This window comes from Emys orbicularis, chromosome 20 (assembly GCF_028017835.1).
Source record: "Emys orbicularis isolate rEmyOrb1 chromosome 20, rEmyOrb1.hap1, whole genome shotgun sequence".
Taxonomy (NCBI): domain Eukaryota; kingdom Metazoa; phylum Chordata; order Testudines; family Emydidae; genus Emys; species Emys orbicularis.
Window position 1 is genome coordinate 4389705 of NC_088702.1, and position 17804 is coordinate 4407508.

The 17804-nt window shown below is 49.2% G+C and overlaps 1 protein-coding gene across 1 annotated transcript in view; it reads right to left on the bottom strand.

Annotated features, from left to right (window-relative positions):
• The window catches only part of MEF2D (myocyte enhancer factor 2D), a 167217-nt gene that overhangs the window by 23914 nt on the left and 125499 nt on the right, over window positions 1–17804 (bottom strand). The window contains exons 5-6 of the mRNA XM_065419815.1: window positions 7535–7672; window positions 1013–1223 (exon numbers count right to left, since the gene is read on the bottom strand). Of these exons, the coding sequence (XP_065275887.1) occupies window positions 1013–1223; window positions 7535–7672 (349 nt within the window). The remainder of the gene's footprint in view (window positions 1–1012; window positions 1224–7534; window positions 7673–17804) is intronic.

A 17804-nucleotide genomic window follows, 5' to 3' on the forward strand; every position in this document is an offset into this window, starting at 1 on the left:
ACGCACAACCCTGGCATACTAATTCTCAGTCCCCTGCTCTAATCACTAGACCACACTTCCTTCACGGAAGGGGAAAGAGAACCCAGGAGTCCTGATTCCCAGTCCCCTGCTCTAACCACTATACCACAATCCCCTCTCAGAGCTAAGAATAGAACTCAGGAGCTCATATCCTCAGATGAGTATCTGCACCAGGATTTTTTGACCCAGGAATTCCCAGTGGTAGATAATTAGGGCCAGATTTTCATTTACATGAAGGCCCCTTTACCCAGCGCTGGCAACGTAAAGGGGCTTTCCAGGGGGTGTACATTACAGTTCCACTCACTTTAACGCCAGCCTTCGCGTAACTGACCTCAGATTCCTGATGTTCCAGGACAGAGACACACACAGTACACAGGATTCGGCATCCCCGTTTCAGAGATGCCTTGGAGCTGCGGGCAATAGCCTTGACCTCACACAAGGCGACCACACGCTCCGCTCCATTAGCACCGCTTTTGATTTAGAAAAGACAGTGGGGCTCGCTGTTCTCCTCTGACGTGCGTCGGAAAACGCACTTCCTACCATGCAAGCACGCAGCGCCTACGAAACTGGATTTCTGCAACGCACAGACGGGAAGGCTGACGGCAGCTGCCTCAGAGGAACCTCTGAACCGATGGGGAAGGAATGCTCTCCTCTCAAAACAAATGGTTCGACCCGAATCGATTTCCCCCCCCCCCCCCATTTTTCGGAATTGTCAGCCAACTGAAAACTCTGTTCTTTGCCCAGCTCTAGGGGTGATACAGGAATTGCGTCTGCCATTTGCATCGCATGGGATCTTTGCTGAGCATCCAGGACCGTTTCAAGTATTATTATTATTTATTGCTTGTACGGCAGTAACACTTACGAGCCTGAGACACGGACCAGACCCTACCGTGCTAGGTGCTGTACAGACAACAGAAAGAAGAAGTGAGGGGTGGGAGAAATGAAGACACTGGTGCCCTCTCTTGGCTATTCTCGCACTAGGCCAAACACTCACCCGCGCTAGCTGGCCTCTGCGGCAAACCCGGCGACACGGTGTTTCTCTGCAGGGCCGGCTGCTGTGGTGAGAGGAGTCTTGGATCCGTCAACGAAGAGGTCACCAGCGACTGGGTCACCAAGGAGCCCCCGGGGTTGCTGAACTGTAACGTGTTTTGATTGGTCACCGGAACCGTCACTGGCATGGCGAAGTTCGGAGCGGGCACTGCAGACTGAACAGAGAGGCAGATGAAAGCGGGGACTGGCGCCGAGGGAGTCACCCAAAGGCACTTCGCTCCGCCAAGGAGCAGGTTTCTGTTTGGTTCATGGCGCGACCAACGGGCCAGGTCCTCGGCCCGGAATGCAGCGACACTGATTTACACCAGCTACGGATCTGGTCCAAATTTGCACCCAGTTCATTATTGCCCTGCAATCTGTGCGGTCGTTTATAACAGTGCAAAGTGGGTGAAAGCTAGCACCATTCTCATTTGCTAGCGTTCTGCAGCCACTTTACACGGGTGAAAATGGTGGCGGGCAGTGGGGAATCTGGCCCCAGGCACAAAGGGGCATGGATCCCCTCTAGGAAGACGGAGAAAGAAGGGCAAACGGATGTCCATCTGGGCACATCGAAGCTAAAAAGCATTGCAATCGGCTGCCTCGGGGGAAGAGGGGTGTTGACTAAACACCTGCATTTATTTACCTCCAGAGCTCAGCAAAGTGGTTTTAAAACAGCTCACAGAGAGTTGGAAATGTCTCAAAGCGGCTCCCTTGGAATGCCAGAGAGGGGAACAGTGCAGTGTCTTAGCATGAGACACTCTGAACCCACAGGAGACAAGGGCCAGCAGCTGCCCTTCAACCTCCGAGGGAGATAAACGGAGCCTCGTGGAGTTTTAATAGACCAGGTCCTCCGCTGGTGTGAGTGGCCAGGGCTCTTCTGAAGTCAGTGGAGCTACGCTGCGGATCCGGCTGAGTCTCTCTCAGTGAAAAGATCCTGTAAATTCTGCACAGAAGTGTAAGATCCCAGGGCCCTACTCGCAGCTACTATCTGTAATCCTGTATCACCCAGAGGCTCCAATCGGGATTGTGCGAGGCTCTGGACGGACACACAGACCCAGCCCTGAAGAGCTTGCTCTTCCCTCCATATTAGTATGAAGTTTGATAGTGCCTGTGCTCATTCTCGGGGGAGCATGGTCTTGGGGTTACAGTACTAACCTACCCTCGGACTCTGGGGCATTCCCACCTCTGCCACAGACCCTATGAAAGACCTTAGGCAAGTCACTTAATCCCTCTGTGTCTCAACTCCCCACCCCTTCAATGGGGATAATAATACTTCCTTTGTCTAATCAGGTCGTAAACTCTACAAGGCAGTGACCATCTTTTGTACAATGGGGTCCTGCATGCAGCACAAAGGGCCCCGATTATTATTCATGTTCTGTACAGAGCTAGTGCCTCGGAGTCCCGGACCCGGCTCCCATGGCGCTAGGTGCTGTACAAACACAGAACAAAAAGACGGTCCCTGCTCCACACAGCTGACCTCAACCGGAGCCTCTAGGTGGCTACTGTAATAGAAAGTGACAGATCGGACCATTTCCAAGGTGCAGCTTTGCTCCAAAGAAGCCTGTAGATGGCTCCTATCGATTCATGGAGCTGCTGGGGTGCCAGTCAATGGAAAGACCTGGGGCTCTGACCCTCAAGCAGTGGAAACGCCTCTAATTCATGATCCTTGGCCCCTGGCTCGAGGGACAGATCCACCTTGCTCGGTTCCTGTTAAAGCCAGACTTTGCCCAGATGATCCGATCACTCTTTCTTATGTCCCTGATTCGCTCTTCATTAGCGAGAGCAGGCACCTGCTCAGCGGCTTTCCCAGGGCTTTGCTAAAACCCTCTTTTAATTTCATTGGCCTTGCGAAGCCAGGAAGCTTCCCGGCCTTTTGGTGTCGCCGAGATGTCATTACAAAAGCGTTGCTGGGCAAATGCAGCCTTGTATTATTGCAGGAGAGGAAGAACGAGCGTGAGAGAGGATGGCAGAGCCGCGCCTCTGTCCTCCCAGGGGCTCCTGGCTGGGAAAGCCGCCTCCCTACCTATCATCCCCCAGCCCCTTCACAGATCTCCAGGGCATCCAGCCGTTTCAGGCAGCAAGCAGGTGCAAAGGACCACTCCCTGCTTGTGGCTTCTGCTGCCGTAAGTCACTTTGACTTGAGCCTTAGGACCGTAAGCTCTGCAGGGCAAGAGACTTTATGAGCCAGATGCTCCTTGACACTAAGGCCCCTTCACATGACTCTGGCGTAGCTTTAGGGCCCCTTTAAGGGCTCTCCCTCGCCCCCCACCCAGACAGCCAATGCGGCATAGAGGATACTCAAGGCTGGTCTACGCTACAAAGTTAGGCCGGCTTGACGACATTGCTCCAGGCTGTGAAAAATGTACAGCCGGAATTAAGCCGACCTAAGCCACAGTGTAGACGCAGCTAGGGCCAGGTCTACACTTACAAGCTTACAGCTGTCCTGATACAGAGCACTTGTGTAGCCGCGTGATGCCACCGGGAGGCAGCTCTCCCGTGGACATGATGAAACCAAGTCAACGAGCGGCAGCAGCTACGTCTGCGGGAGAGCATCTCCCGCCGACGTAGCGCTGTACGCAAGAGAGTTCACGCCGGCAAAACTGATGTCGCTCAGGGGGGGTGTTTTTTTCACATCCCCGAGAGACAAAAGTTTTGCCGATGTAAGTGCTAGTTGAGACATAGCCTAACTTGATGAAAGAACTCTTCTGTCGACCTCGCTACTGCCTCTTAGACCACGACTCCACTACAAAACTACGTCGACCTAACTTCCGTCGGCATACGGCCCCCACAGTTATTAAATCGCTTGTGCGTGCGCACGCTTGGCTCCTTGCGTCGGCGGCGCACGTCCTCACCAAAGCGCTTGTGTCGATGGCATTGTCGGGGTGAGGCATTGTGGGATGGCTGCTGAAAGCCAGTAATAGTCCACAAAAGCAACGGAGCGTCTGCACTGACACGGCGTCGTCCTAATTACATCGACCGTGACGCGACGCCGTTCGGGGAGCTGGTGGTACGAAATCGGCGTAGAGAGGCGTTTACGTGGGCGGGAGCGAAATGTACATGAAGACACTTGCACAGCTAGGTTGACGCAGGGCAGCTTACGTCGACCTAACCCTGCCGAGTATGCCAGGCCTCAGAGAGATGGCTATAGTACAGCAACAGAAGAAATCCTTCTGTTGTTCTGTAGGAAGTGTCTACACGACATCGATGCAGCTACAGTGGCATTGCTAGTGTAGACACGCCCCTACTGTCAGTGAGAATCAGGCCTTCAAATGTTTGGCTGTGCACATCTGCAATGCAATATTGCATAATAAATAACAAGAAAGACAGACAGAAAGAAAGAAACTAACTAACTTAGGGCATAGTTCTACCCCAGATGCACGTGTGAAGCCCGCTGACGTAAGTGAGAGTTACATGAATGGATTGGAGGACAGGATTCGGCCCTTAGCTCTTAACTATCACATTGCACCTCTGAACCACTAACCGACCAATCTTCCCCATGCTCTTGCCCAGGCGGGGAGAGAGTTGTGCACACGCAAATGATCCCTCAACCAGCAGCTCCCATTCTCCCAGAGGCCAGCAGCTGATTGCAGAACACTGGGAGATGCAGTGTTATGGCAGGCAAAGGTTTGAAATGAACACAACAATCCAAAATCCGGTGGGGGATCGGGGAGGTTCATTAATCAGCCAAACGCCAATGACTTTTTTTTTTTTTCTTGAAAGCCAGTTTCAAATGCACTCAGAATGCAGAACCCTGTTAAGGCCAGTTTCTCTGGACCAGGGTGTCATTAGCTTCCCCGGCAGATGAGTTGTGTTAGTTCTCATTATCACACAAAAAGCTGGTTAAAAAGAAAAGCATCTGCTCCAACAATCCACTATTCAATCCTGTTGCAAGAGAGGTGTAGTCAAGGAGGCAGATGCTATGCTTTGGCTACTAATCAACCTGCTTCTGGGATGCTACGCACTGCAAGATTTTGGAAGCAGGGACTTTCCTTCTTTTATAAGTGTTCACAGCGCCTACCATAATGGGGCCCTGGTCCCAGGCTGCAGCCTGTAGTCGCTACTATAATGCAAATAATAAATTCATAGGTTGATAGCGCCCTGTTTTCCCATTCGCCTGCCCTTGTGTAACTATCTGCCCCAGGGCAAAGCGAGTGCTGAATGCTACACACTCATCTGGCAGCGTTTTACACTAAGGGCGTGTCTACAATGGAAAGTGAATGCAGATTCATGGAGGGTGTGACTTTAAAGTGCCACAGCTGTAACTGAATAACTCCATGTGTAGACGTTCTGAATCCGGAATAAGAGGGCTGTATTCTGTGGTTAGTTTAACCCACTTTCCGAGGGAGCTAAGCTAAACAGAAAGCAGGCACTCTTATTCCAGAACACAAGTGTGTCAACACATGGGAGTTATTTAGGAACAACTCCTTAAGTAGATAAGCCCTAAAACCCGTTTTACCCCACTTTGGAGGTGTAAAGCGAATGAGACTCACGTAAAGGGCCCTTTATGCTGCCAGAGGGGTGGCACGGGGAAAATGAGCATCCGGCCCACAATCTCTTACTGGCAGAGTCAGCCAAAAAAAAACCCACCTCTGGCTTTTGCAAGAGTGAAGTCTCAAGAAAAGAAAAAATGAGCTCCTGTGGTAAGCAACAGCAGGAAGGAGTTGGGGTATTTTTTTTATCCTGCATCCAGCGCTTGGAAAGCTGCCTCCCTTTCTACTCCTGCAACGTTAGTTAATTACGGCTGCCCGAGTTGGAAGGCTAATCTCCCTGAAGATGGCTTGCCTGCCTCAAAAGTCTTTGCTCCCTTGAACTAACAACTAATTTGCAATGCCCCTCTTCCCTCCCTCGACACAAATCCCTTTCATCGCTGTCCTGATGCCACCCCAGGGCCGTCGTCTCAGGCTAAAACCACCCTGGATTTCTGCCACATCCACTAGCTGCGCCGGGAGCCTTATGGATTCGCCTGGATTGAAAGCAGAGTGGCCCCAAACTGGATCTGATCCCAAAGCGGGTGCAACTGTCATCACCTGACCCTCCCTTTCCCCGCCGTGGCTCATATACCGAGGTTCTGAACTCAAGCAAAACTCCCACTGAAGTTCAGAGGAGTTCGCTGGAGTAAAAAGAACCTCAGGGTTTGACTCAGTATTAATAGCAATGGGACCGATTTTTAAGGTCCTCGGTCTTAACATTTCCAATGTGGGGGCTCAAAGTTAGACAGCGAAGCCCAATGTGTTTAGGCGCCTAACTCCCTTCAAAACTGATGGGCAGGGCCGGCTCCAGGCACCAGCTTAACAAGCAGGTGCTTGGGGCGGCCAAGGGAGAGGGGCGGCACCTGCGGCAATTCGGGGGCGGCAGGTCCCTCACTCCCTCTAGGAGCGAAGGACCTGCTGCCGAACTGCTGCCGCCGATCGCGGCTTTTTTTTTTGCTTGGGGCGGCAGAAATGCTGGAGCCGGCCCTGCCGATGGGAATCAGGCACCTAAATCTAGCTGAGGATTTGGGCCCTCGGGCCGGAGTCTCATTTACGTGAAGGGCGTCTCTGCGGCATTGATCAGTAAGCAGCGCAACCCCCCTAGTGCAGCGGCAGCTACAGTGCTTGTGTCTTATTCTTGCATGGGGAGGGGAATAAGCTATGCTGGCGAAAGGCACTTTTCTAACTGCAGCCGCACTAGGGGCGGGACTGATATAATGATGTCAGTAAACGGTGATCCCCCTCCCCCAAGCAAAAAGAGTCATACCCCTAAAACTTTTAAGTGCAGACCAGGCCTGAGAATTCTTCACGCCATTCTGACAGCGTAAAGGGGCCTTAAGGTGGGTCATTTATACCCATTTTAAGGCCAGAATGGTGCAACTGAGACTCAGGCCTTGTATAGGAGGGAACAACCATAATAGGTTGTGTTCTAGGCCAGAAGAGGAGATTAGGATGGGCACAGGGATGTTCCGCCACCTCCATACCAGCTGGAGGGAGGCATTTCCACCCACTTTAACACCTCTTTATGCTGGCAGAGCGACCGAAAGGGGCCTCGGCATCACCAAGGCCTGTTTCTAACCATTAGACCATGCTGCCTCCCAGACGTTCCCTAGCCCTGGGTTTGCTACGCCCGATGGGAGCAAACGAACAAGGCAGAGCAAGGCTCCGTAAGCAAAGCCATGCAAAGTCGTCACCCCCGCCGCTCGGCATTCTACGTTGCTAGGGGTCCAGGGCAGGCTGTGCAGGCCACCGGCTACTCACTGCGAGCCTGTAACTCTGCATCATTTTATCAAACTCCTCATCAATCTTTTTATATTTCTCCTCCGTCTGCGGGGTCAGCGCAAACACCTCGTCCCCTTCCGGGCTCTCGCATCCCCTGTGCTTCTTGTTCAGCGCCTGTTACGTTGAGAGGGCGGGGGGAGGTGGCGGGGACGGGGGTAGGATTGGGAAGAAATCGAACAAAAGAAAAAAAGAAAAACATAATGAAGGATTTCTGGCCAGAGGGGCGCAGTACTTACACCGTATCGTTTGAAGAGGATATCCAGATCCTCGCTGGCTTTGCGGTATTTATCCTCCATCAGGGGGCTCTGGTCAATGGAGTCGTCTCCGTCCGGTTCCGGGCTGTCGCAACCGTTAAAACCTTTCTTTCTTAATGTCTGAAAACACAACCAGGACAGGTTGAGATCTGGAGCAGGAGGGGTACGTTGGAGAAGGGAGAGCTGGAGGGGTGTTGGATGCAGGTGTGTGATGGATGGAGATGGCGGGAGCTTGTTTAAAACGTCGTCGCTAGTTTCCCAGTAGAGCTGGTTTGGAAATGGGGTGGGGGGGAGGCAATGTGGCTGAAACATGGGGGAAATTTACTTGAAATTTGGGGAACATATCAATATTTCAAAAACCAACTGAGTGAAAACATCCACAAAATGTAAAGGGGTCAAAAAAGGAATCCCAAATTTAAAATATTTGAAGAAAATGAATAATTTCAAAAACAATCTTCAAAACATTAAAAAACTGGGCGGGGGGGAAGCGTTAAAATGTCTATTTCTATTTCAAAAAAATCACCAAAAATTCAACCAGCTCTGCTTCCCAGTTACAAAGAAAAAGCCTACAAGGCCGGATCCTCATTTACCCCGGGACTCCTCCACATTGCTTTAGTGGGATGGAGCTGTGGTGACACCGCTGGGACTATTATGATATAATTGTAGCTGTTCTGGCTTCATCCTTATGAGCTCAAAGCTCGGCTTCTCCACAGACTCATTATGTGATCATGGGCAAATCCCAGAGGCCTGGGTTCTTCTTTCAAGTGGGTGTATATGTAATGAATTCCCATTTTAAGGGCCCTTTACGCTGCCGAAGTGGTATAAATGAGAATCAGGCTGGTAGTATTTAATAGACAATGGGTCTTTGGAACCCTCCGATAGAACTGAATAGAGTTTTATAAACTAATAGAAACGCACGTTAACCCATGGAACTCACAGCCACAAGAGACCACTGAGATTAGCAGGAGTCAGAAAGATTCAATTATGGGCCTTACTCTCATTTGTAATAAGGATCTAGCCCATAGGGTCTGGTTCGGATTGTGCCTCTATTTTGGAAGAGAATATGACCCTATGACAGTGCAAGTGGGTGGAACGCCATTGACTTCAAAGGCTCTATTTACATCAGGAATGTTTTTGGCCCTGTGCCAGCTCAGACACATAACCTATTCTCCCACCATTATAATGATTGGGGGGGGTAAGGAGGGGGGAACCCTAATGATATTTACTCTCCTATTAAAATATTTCCTCTCCTATTAAAAGACAAAAATATTACTTGCCCCGAGCAAAATGGGTGGGTGGAATTCTGCAAGATGGTTTTAAACAGATGTAAGGGGTTTGGGGCAATGTACAATGGAACGTGCCAAGACCAACACGGCAGAACTGTATTAAAGAAGTAGGTTGTGTCTGCACCAATAAATGATGTATACTTTGTATGGCAATGACCTTCTTTAACTTAAAAAATAAACAAGCACACATTTTTCATTGGCCAGCTGCCAAATTCACCTTTGGCATAAGCTGAGTTACAGCTCGGTTGAAATCAGGGGGTCGGGTTCTGATTTCACTTACAGTGGTGTAAATCCGAAGCAACACAACTGCAGGGAAGTGGAGTCACTCTGGAGTCACACTGAGGTGAGATCAGAATCTGTCCCAGTATGCTTAGCAGCTCTCTAATTCCGTTGCTCTGGCTTTGTGATTGTCTTACCTGTTATTTATCAAATGCCCCCAAATTGCAGGGCACCTCACAAAACAAGGAAAGACCTGATTCTGTGCCAACCTAGCCTTTGGGGCATTCAGAATCTGGACTCAAATGACCCAGTTAGAGCCGATCTCAAAGAAGAACGTTGCACCCAGAGGAAATGCCGATATGAGCTAACCTGACCGGGCTCGGATCTTTGCAGTGTTTGAAATCTGGAACTGAATTTTGTGGCTCAGGCACTTTGGGTTGATCCTCATTTACACGAAAGGTCTTTTTACACTACTCTGCTCATGTAAAGGGGCCTGAAAATGGGACGTATTGCCACGCAGGAGCAGGTGCAGGCCTGGATTACACTTAAAAGTGTTACCAATAAAACGATTTCAGTTAAGAGGGTGATTTATTTTACTCAAATAGACACAAGTAAAGGCCCTATTGTGAACGGTTCTACTGCTGTAAAGGTGACTTAGATCTGGTCTACATTTCAAATTTAGGTCGACATAGCTGCACTGCTCAGGGCACCCAACCACCATAGCTGTGCCAATCTAGTTCCCAGTGTAGATGCAGCTAGGTCAAAGGAAGAGAGGTTCTATCAACCCTTTCCATCGGTGTAGGCTGTGTCTACACTATGGAGCTGTAGCTATGCCATTATAGTCCCTATCGTGTAGACCAGTGGTTCTCAAACTAAGGCTGCTGCTTCTTCAGGGAAAGCCCCTAGCGGGCTGGGCCGGTTTGTTTACCTGCCGCGTCTGCAGGTTAGGCCGATCGCGGCTCCCACTGGCCGCGGTTCGCCGCTCCAGGCCAATGAGGGCTGCAGGAAGCGGCGCGGGCCAAGGAACGTGCTGGGCACCCTTCCCGCCGCCCCCATTGGCCTGGAGCGGCGAACCGTGGCCAGTGGGAGCCGCGATCGGCCGAAGCTGCAGACGCAGCATGTAAACAAACCGGCCTGGCCCGCCAGGGGCTTTCCCTGAACAAATGGCGGCCCTAGATTGAGAACCACTGGTGTAGACAAAGCCATACCTATGGTGACGTAGCTTGGCCGGTATAATCTCTATAGTGTAGGCATATAGCTATACCAGTATAAACACCTTTGTGCCAATATAATGGCAGCCACACTAGGAGGATTGTATCACTTTAACGACACCGGTATAGTTAAAGCAGTACGGTTTTGTTTACACTACAGACGTCTGCCAGCACAGTGATGGCTGTCAGGGGTGTGAAGAGGCGTGATCCCTGTGCAATATAGTTAGGTGGACCTAACCCCCTGTGTAGACATGGAAAAATTCTTCCCTCGACCTAGCTACTGCCTCTCGGAGAGGTGGAGTGACTGCGTTGACGGGAAAACCCCTTCCGTTGATGTAGGAAGCATCCACACTACGACGCTACAGCTGCAGTGCCAGAGGTGTGCCTCTGTGGTGGAGAGATACCCTCGGTTATACTGACAAAGAGGTGCTTTTACTAGTAGAGCTTGTTTCATTTGGGGGGGGGGGGGGGGGGAGTTAACAAGCTATACCAGTAGAATGTAACTTTGCAGAGATAAGCTGCTTCCACACGAGGATCGCTTTGCTGGTGCAGTATGTCGGTAAAACACTCCTAGTATAAACGTGACCTAAAACTATCTAGTGTGGACAAGCCCTTAGCAGGGGAGAGAATGCAGGCCAAGGAGTTTGTAGCAGAGCCAGGAACTAAATCTGGAGTTTGATTGCAGCTCCTTAATGCAAGACCATCTTTGTACTCTTAAGGAAGTCCCATTAATTGGAAACACAGGCATTCCACGTGTAGGCTGTGCATGGCGTACAGTGAGAATCCTTCAGAGAGTTTGGACAAAAAGTTCCTGTCTCGTGTTCAGTAGCCAATTTACAGATTGCATTACACACGCACATGTAATCATTTTATTTTCAAAATACCAGAAGCAATTAGGCATTATTATGGAACCAGCACTTGCCAGTTTTTTGGGTTTTTTTAAAAAGTCAAAGCAACATATAATTTCCTGGAAGTCTTGATCTCTTTTCATGCCAAACTTGAAAGAGAAAAAAAATCCCTTGACAATTCTCCTCTCGTCTTCCCAAACACAGATAAACATATCTGCTTCTAGGCCAAATTTTATCTCAAAGAGGTGCCTTACCTACACTGAGCACTGGGAAATATGGGTTTATAATGGAATTGACGCAGCAACAGTGGATGTCTCTCTCACTTAAGATTCTAAGGTCCTTGGGGCAGGGACTGGCTTTTTGTTCTGTGTTTGTACAGCACCTAACACATTGGGGTTCTGGTCCATTTCTGGAGCTCAGAGGTGCTACTGCAAGAAATTGCTAATGTGCTTTGAGATCTACTGATGAAAAGGTGTTCTATACGAGCTAGGTTTTATCATTAAAGGAAATGTTACATCATATTATTAAATATTGTATACAGCTGGTCAAAATAATGGGGAAACCGATTTTATGACATATTTTGAAGCTGCTTCTGTTTTATAGTGTTTGAAATGCACCCATTTCCCTTCCGCTCTTTTGCCAATTTTTTTTTAAAAAGCAGTATTTGTTCCCAATGTTTTAATTGAAATCATTTTCAAAACTGTTTGGGTTTTCAAGTAAGCAAACCATTCTGCTAACAATTTCGATTATAAAATGCAATGGAAAATTTGGCAAAAAACCCCAGAAATTTTCAGTAATACATTTCTCGTGGCAAGATACATTGCCAAAAAGTGCGTGCGCACACACGCACAAAGACACACACACACACACACACCTTTTTTTGTGCATAAAAATTTCAATCATCTCTAATAATCCTTTGGCTGAATGAAAGTGAACTCAGTTTCCGTGCTAACTTACTTCAAATCATAGGGGGCATGCTGGTTTGTTATTGTAGGGTGATCCATGAGCCTGGAGTGCATCGACTAGTTAATTATTACACAAGTGCAGTAACTGTGCACCAGGGCTTGTCACTGTGAGTTGTTGCCCGTTCCATTCTGCTTTTATACAATGCTCATCACTGTAGTATCCGGCTTGTTGATGGCACATGAATGGAGGGCTGACTATTGCCTGGTTTCCATCAGTTTTATAATAATTAATTATTACGTTACTATTATTTTGAACATTAAAGGGCTGTAAAGTACTTTCTTCCCTCTTTCCCGCAATGTAAACACATACAACACACAACACACACTGTCATTTGCAAAATGTAACACATTTTGCAGCGCTCGTATGATCTTGTGTTGCCCGAGCGACATCTTTGCAAGACAGGAGAAGGCTCCTCGGTCTGGGCCCAACAACAATATTAAAAACAGAGACAGGGCCTGGAGTCTGAGGCGTGAGAGCGGAACTGAAGAAAGTGAGTCAGGTTTCAGGAGGGAGCTAGTTTGATGTGACGTCTAGCGGCTCTGGAGTGCAACCTGATAGCCAGGCTGGGCCTCTCTGCACATTCAATAAAGATCTCTTTCCTACAACTCTAACTGCCTGCTGCATCAGTGATTGCTCGTGAAACAGGGCCTGTCATAAGCTTCAGATCCCAATGCCTCGGCATTAGGGTTGCCAACATTTGGTTGGCCGAATTCCTGGAGGTTTCATCACATGACATTATCTTTAATTAAAGATTCATCTCTAATTCCTGGAGACTCCAGGACAATCCTGGATGGTTGGCAACCCTACTCGGCATTGCTGGGCATACCAAAACCCAAAGCTCCCAAATCCAAATAGCCAGTACTGCTGGGATAGGACCCGAACAGTGACTGGGATCCTAATTTCACAGCTGTTAACATCCGTGTAACTCCGTTCAGAATCTCAACTTAACTCTGTTGAGTTCAATGGTGGTGAAGGCCAAAAATATAACTGGGTTCAAAAAATAATTAGATCAGTTCATGGAGGATAGGCCCAACAATGACTATTAGCAAGATGGTCACGGGACGCAACCCCGTACTCTGGGCGTCCCTACACCTCTGACTGCCAGATGCTGGGACTGGATGACAGGGGATGGATAATTTCCCTTGTTCCGTTCCCTCTGAAGCATCTGGCACTGGGCACTGTTGTAAGACGTGACACTGGGCTAGATGGACCATTGGTCTGACCCAGCATGGCCAGTCTTATGTTGTTAGAACAACACCGTATCTACAAGACAATATCTCCAATCGCACGTGCGCGTGCTGGACGCCGCTCCCAAGAGAACAGCGCCTCCTACTGAGATGCTCACCCTGCTTCCTGTAGCACCAGCCCTCCCCTCCCCAGCCCCACGCTGGGACATTTGCGTCAGCACTGACTCAGAGAGGAAAGCACCGCCTACCGCTCCCTGCAGCATAGCGCAGGGCAGGGGCTCGGGACTGATTCAGAGGGAAGAGCCATGCCTGCTTGAGTCACTCACACCAATGAAAGCTGAACAACTTCATTCCGTTTTACTGGTTGCAAAATGAAGCAATGCGGTCTCCAACGCAACACTCCTGATTCTCTGAGACAGAGGTGGCTGGAAATGCTGCTCCACAAAGAAAGCCCATTCAAGGCATCTGCTTACCCAATTTAGCAGCTTCAAATGCAATCTGGCCTCTAACAATTCAGTGCATCTACTGCATCGATACTGCAGCACACCTGTATATACAGGGGCCGATACACCTGGAACAGGTAAACTTACAAGGTACATGCAACAGGGAGTCTAGATGTCTAGACCCGAGTTCTAAACCTCGCTCCGCAACATCACTCTCCTTTTCTCTTTCCTGTCCCACCTTGTGTCTGTCTTGTCTATTTACAGTGTAAGATCTTTGGGGCAGGGACAGTCTCTAAGGGCTTGTCTACATACAGATTTCCACTGGTTTAGCTTGAGGCATGGTGTTAAATTGGTACAAAAGACTGCTCTTCTTCCAGATTACACCGGGTTTATTTGGGTTTAGTTTAGGGTTAAAGTTAAGTCAAAAAAGATCAGATGAAACAAACTGCTCTTGAAGCAAAATAAGAGCCTCCACAAAGGGTTTACACCAGTTTAACTAAATCAGTTTAAGAGCTTGTCTACACTTGAAAATTATTTCAGATTAAGAATGGGTGTGAATTTAAAATGCATAAACTGATCCAGAATAACTCCACATACGGACACCCTTATTCCAGAATAAGAGTGTATTCCGGAATACTTATTGCAAAAGGGCTATTCTGCAATAGCTATTCCGGTTCATTTCTGCATGTAGACAAACTAGTAAACTGATGCAAATCTGCGTGCAGACAACCCCTCACGATGTGTGTGTACAGAGCCATCCATATGGCCATTCTTATGTTCTTAAGCCCCAGTCCTGCAATAAAATCTGGGAGGGCCGTTCCCTGCAGTCATGCACACTCTACTAGGGCCCTCAAAGCTACAGCGGTCTTCCCACGTGGGAGGTTGTTGCGGGATTGGCAGCCATCAAAGAATGCCCTCCCCAGCAGAATCCATCCCAGGTTTCACATCCAGCTCAGTACAGACTGAGCCCGGACTTTGGGCGTTTAGCCAGGGCGGATGCCCACGCAGCCCAGATGGGATCAATGAAGCTCAGCGTTTATGCCCCTCGCTCGCAGTGCTTTGGTTTACGGAGCACCCAGCAAGTGAGGACACACAGGAACATTCAGGGATTCCAAGTCACCAAAGCACTGATGGCCGGTTTACACCCCCTGAGGATCAGGCCCCAGATATCAGCATTCAGGTCTGAGCCAGGGCAAGAGCGAAACCCTTGGTTTCTCGGGGGTTTATCTGAAGGCCTTTGTCTGGGTCGGGGTGGAGGGTCTTGCCAGGGTGTGTGTGTCTGGGAAGTGATGCAAAAGGGCAGGTTTAAAGGTCACAATGAAGGAGCCCAGTGGTTTCCTGCCTGGAGAGAGAAGCAAGCCAGCTGGTAAGGCCACCAGCACAGGAAAGGCTAAAAATAAACCCAGCTCCAACAACAACAATCGCACTTCTCAGCAGCTGCGCTTGGCACGCTGGTTCGCTTGGCGACCCAATCACAAATGGAGGTGACTTCCCAAAGCAGATGGGACGTGGCAGTTCTTTGGAAGGAGCCGGGTACCGGTAGAACCCCAGCTACGCCCAGCACAGCTGTGTGGGTGGCCTGACGGAGAGAGATGGCTCGGACGGGTTCACAACCACGCCCAAGGATTGGCCAAGACCTCCGGTCCCCCCCCCCCCCCCCCCCACACACTCACACATACCTTGTAAAAGAACCAAGCGATCGAGTTTTAACAAAGTAAAAGACTTTCACTGTATTTTTCTTTAGAACTGGTTAAAAAAAAATCTAAATTGCTTTTGGTTTGGTTTGGTTTTTGGTGGAAAAAACTCATCCTTGTTTGGAAATCAGAATTTTTCCCGAAATTTTCCATTTTCCCAGCAATGACAAATGTAGTTGTTTTCTCTGGTTTTTCATTCTAACCTTTCTCCTCGCTCCTCTCCCTTTTCGGTAGTGAAATGGAAAAAACAAACAACAAAAATGGGAGTTGGGGGTAAAAAAGAGGGAGGGAAACCCGCTCCAAAGCAAAATTTTTCACAAAGCATTTCAAATAACAATAATCCCTATCTCTTATCTAGGGCTGGTCATCAGTAGATCTCAGAGTGCTTTACAAAGGAGAGCAGTAGCATTATCCCTATTTTACAGATGGGGAAACTGAGGAACGGAGACATGAATTGACTCGTTCAGGCCGGTGGCTGAGCCGAGTGGGGTTTTCATGATCAGCAGCGACTATAGTTCTCTCACAGCTTATATCTCCCTGTCCCATTGCACTGAAATCTCTAGCAAGAAAACGCTTGGGGGGAAGGGGTGGGCAGGTGGTTTCCTTCGGCGATGAGGTTAAATTAATTGCCTCCCACGTGAGTGGGTGAAACGGAAGATCAAAGAAGGCTCTAGGTAACTTTCAAAGAGGTGAATTCAACCCTGGCTGGCATTTTCCATGATGAATACTTGGGTTGAATCCTTTCAACTACCCCAGCTCTGCCCCAACCGGCATATATTTTGCCGTCTGGATATAGAACAAAGCCGCAGATGGGAGTGCAAAGGGAGAACAATGTTCAGACGAAATCTCCTTTAAGTCTGCCCTCAAAGACGTTCTGTGGGAGTGCTTACAAGCCTCTCCAGCAAAAGGGACATAGGGTCCCATCCAAAGCCCACTGAAGTCAATGGATATCCTCCCACACTGACTTCAAAGCGCTTTGGATCAGGGCCTGAGTGACTGGCATACCTAACACGATACGGCACTGTAAATTTAGGCTAGGGTTGAAATGACAGATCTAGGGTTCCTGGAAGATAATTAAAAGCGGGGTTTGTCTTGGGCTGGGCCAGGTATGACCTACCAACCAGGGCTGGCTGAAAATGTCCGTCAAAACGGTGATTCAGAGGCAAATTGGGGGTTTTGACGAAATGCCATTTTTCGTTAAAAGCGTCTTTAGCTCTTCAGCAGGTCTTGGTTTTTCACAAGGTTCCACCAGAGGAGGAAAAACAGGCCCTTCCTGTTCGAATAGCTGCCTGCTTAATTTGATGGACATGCCACACGTAGCAGGTACAGAGCTTAGCACGGCTCGGATTCACTGTAAAAACAGCAAATACCTTTGGCCAACTGGGGAACGTTCCACCCTCACAAGTGGGCTGTCTCTGGGGACGGGGTGTTGGCTGGTATTGAGAACAGGTGATTTTACAGGAAGTACCATACTCCAGTCATTATAAAGTACCTGCAGTCAAGGGAGCTGCACCAGTTTAGGATCTAGCCCGAGGTTCCCCACGAAGCTAGTTCCCACTCCCCATCGCTGGCCAGCACTGCGTTTACCAGCAGCCAGCCTGCCGCTAACCACGGCTACTTAGTAGGGCTGGTCCAAATGTTTTGAACTGTGACGTTTCAAGGAGATTTTTTCATCGAAATGTCAAGACAGAAAATGGAGTTGGGGGAAATTCAGCTCTACTTCTGGAAAAAAAAAAAAAAAACCCAAAAACCCCTCCTGCCCATTTTTAAAGCAGCTCTTGGTATTATTTTTTTGGATTCCAGTAGCACCCACAACCAAGATTCGGACCCCCGTTGCCCTGAGCTCTGTGTTAACACAGCATGAGAGCCCTGCAGTGCTTGCAGGATGGGAGGGGAAACTGAGGCACGGACAGTAAGGCATTTGACCAAGGTCACACAGCAGGTCAGAGGCAGAGCTGGGACTAGACCCCAAGTCTCCTGACTCCCAGCCCAGTCCAGCGTTGTATCCATTAGATCACACCACCTCCCATTTCGCTCTGCTGGTTTACACACACATTGGCCTCCTAAATGATTACACTGCTCTCCCAGCCCTCCTCTGCTGGCTCTCGTCTCAGACTGATCATTCTGGGGCAGGGAATCCATCTGCAGTGGGGAAGCACATTGCACTTCTGTGGCAAACAACAACGCCATGTGTCACGTAGGCTGCAGATTCTTCAGCACTTGCTAATCTCCATCACGGCCCTTTCTGGCCTTTGGGCAGCTTGTTCGGAGGAGGAGGAGGAGGAAGGGGGAGACCACTGTTTGTTCAAGAGCAAGGCTGGTTCTTTCCAGGCTCGGATGACACGCTGCTCTGATGGATGGAAAGTGCCACCGGCTGGAGCAGAGACAGCCCCAACGG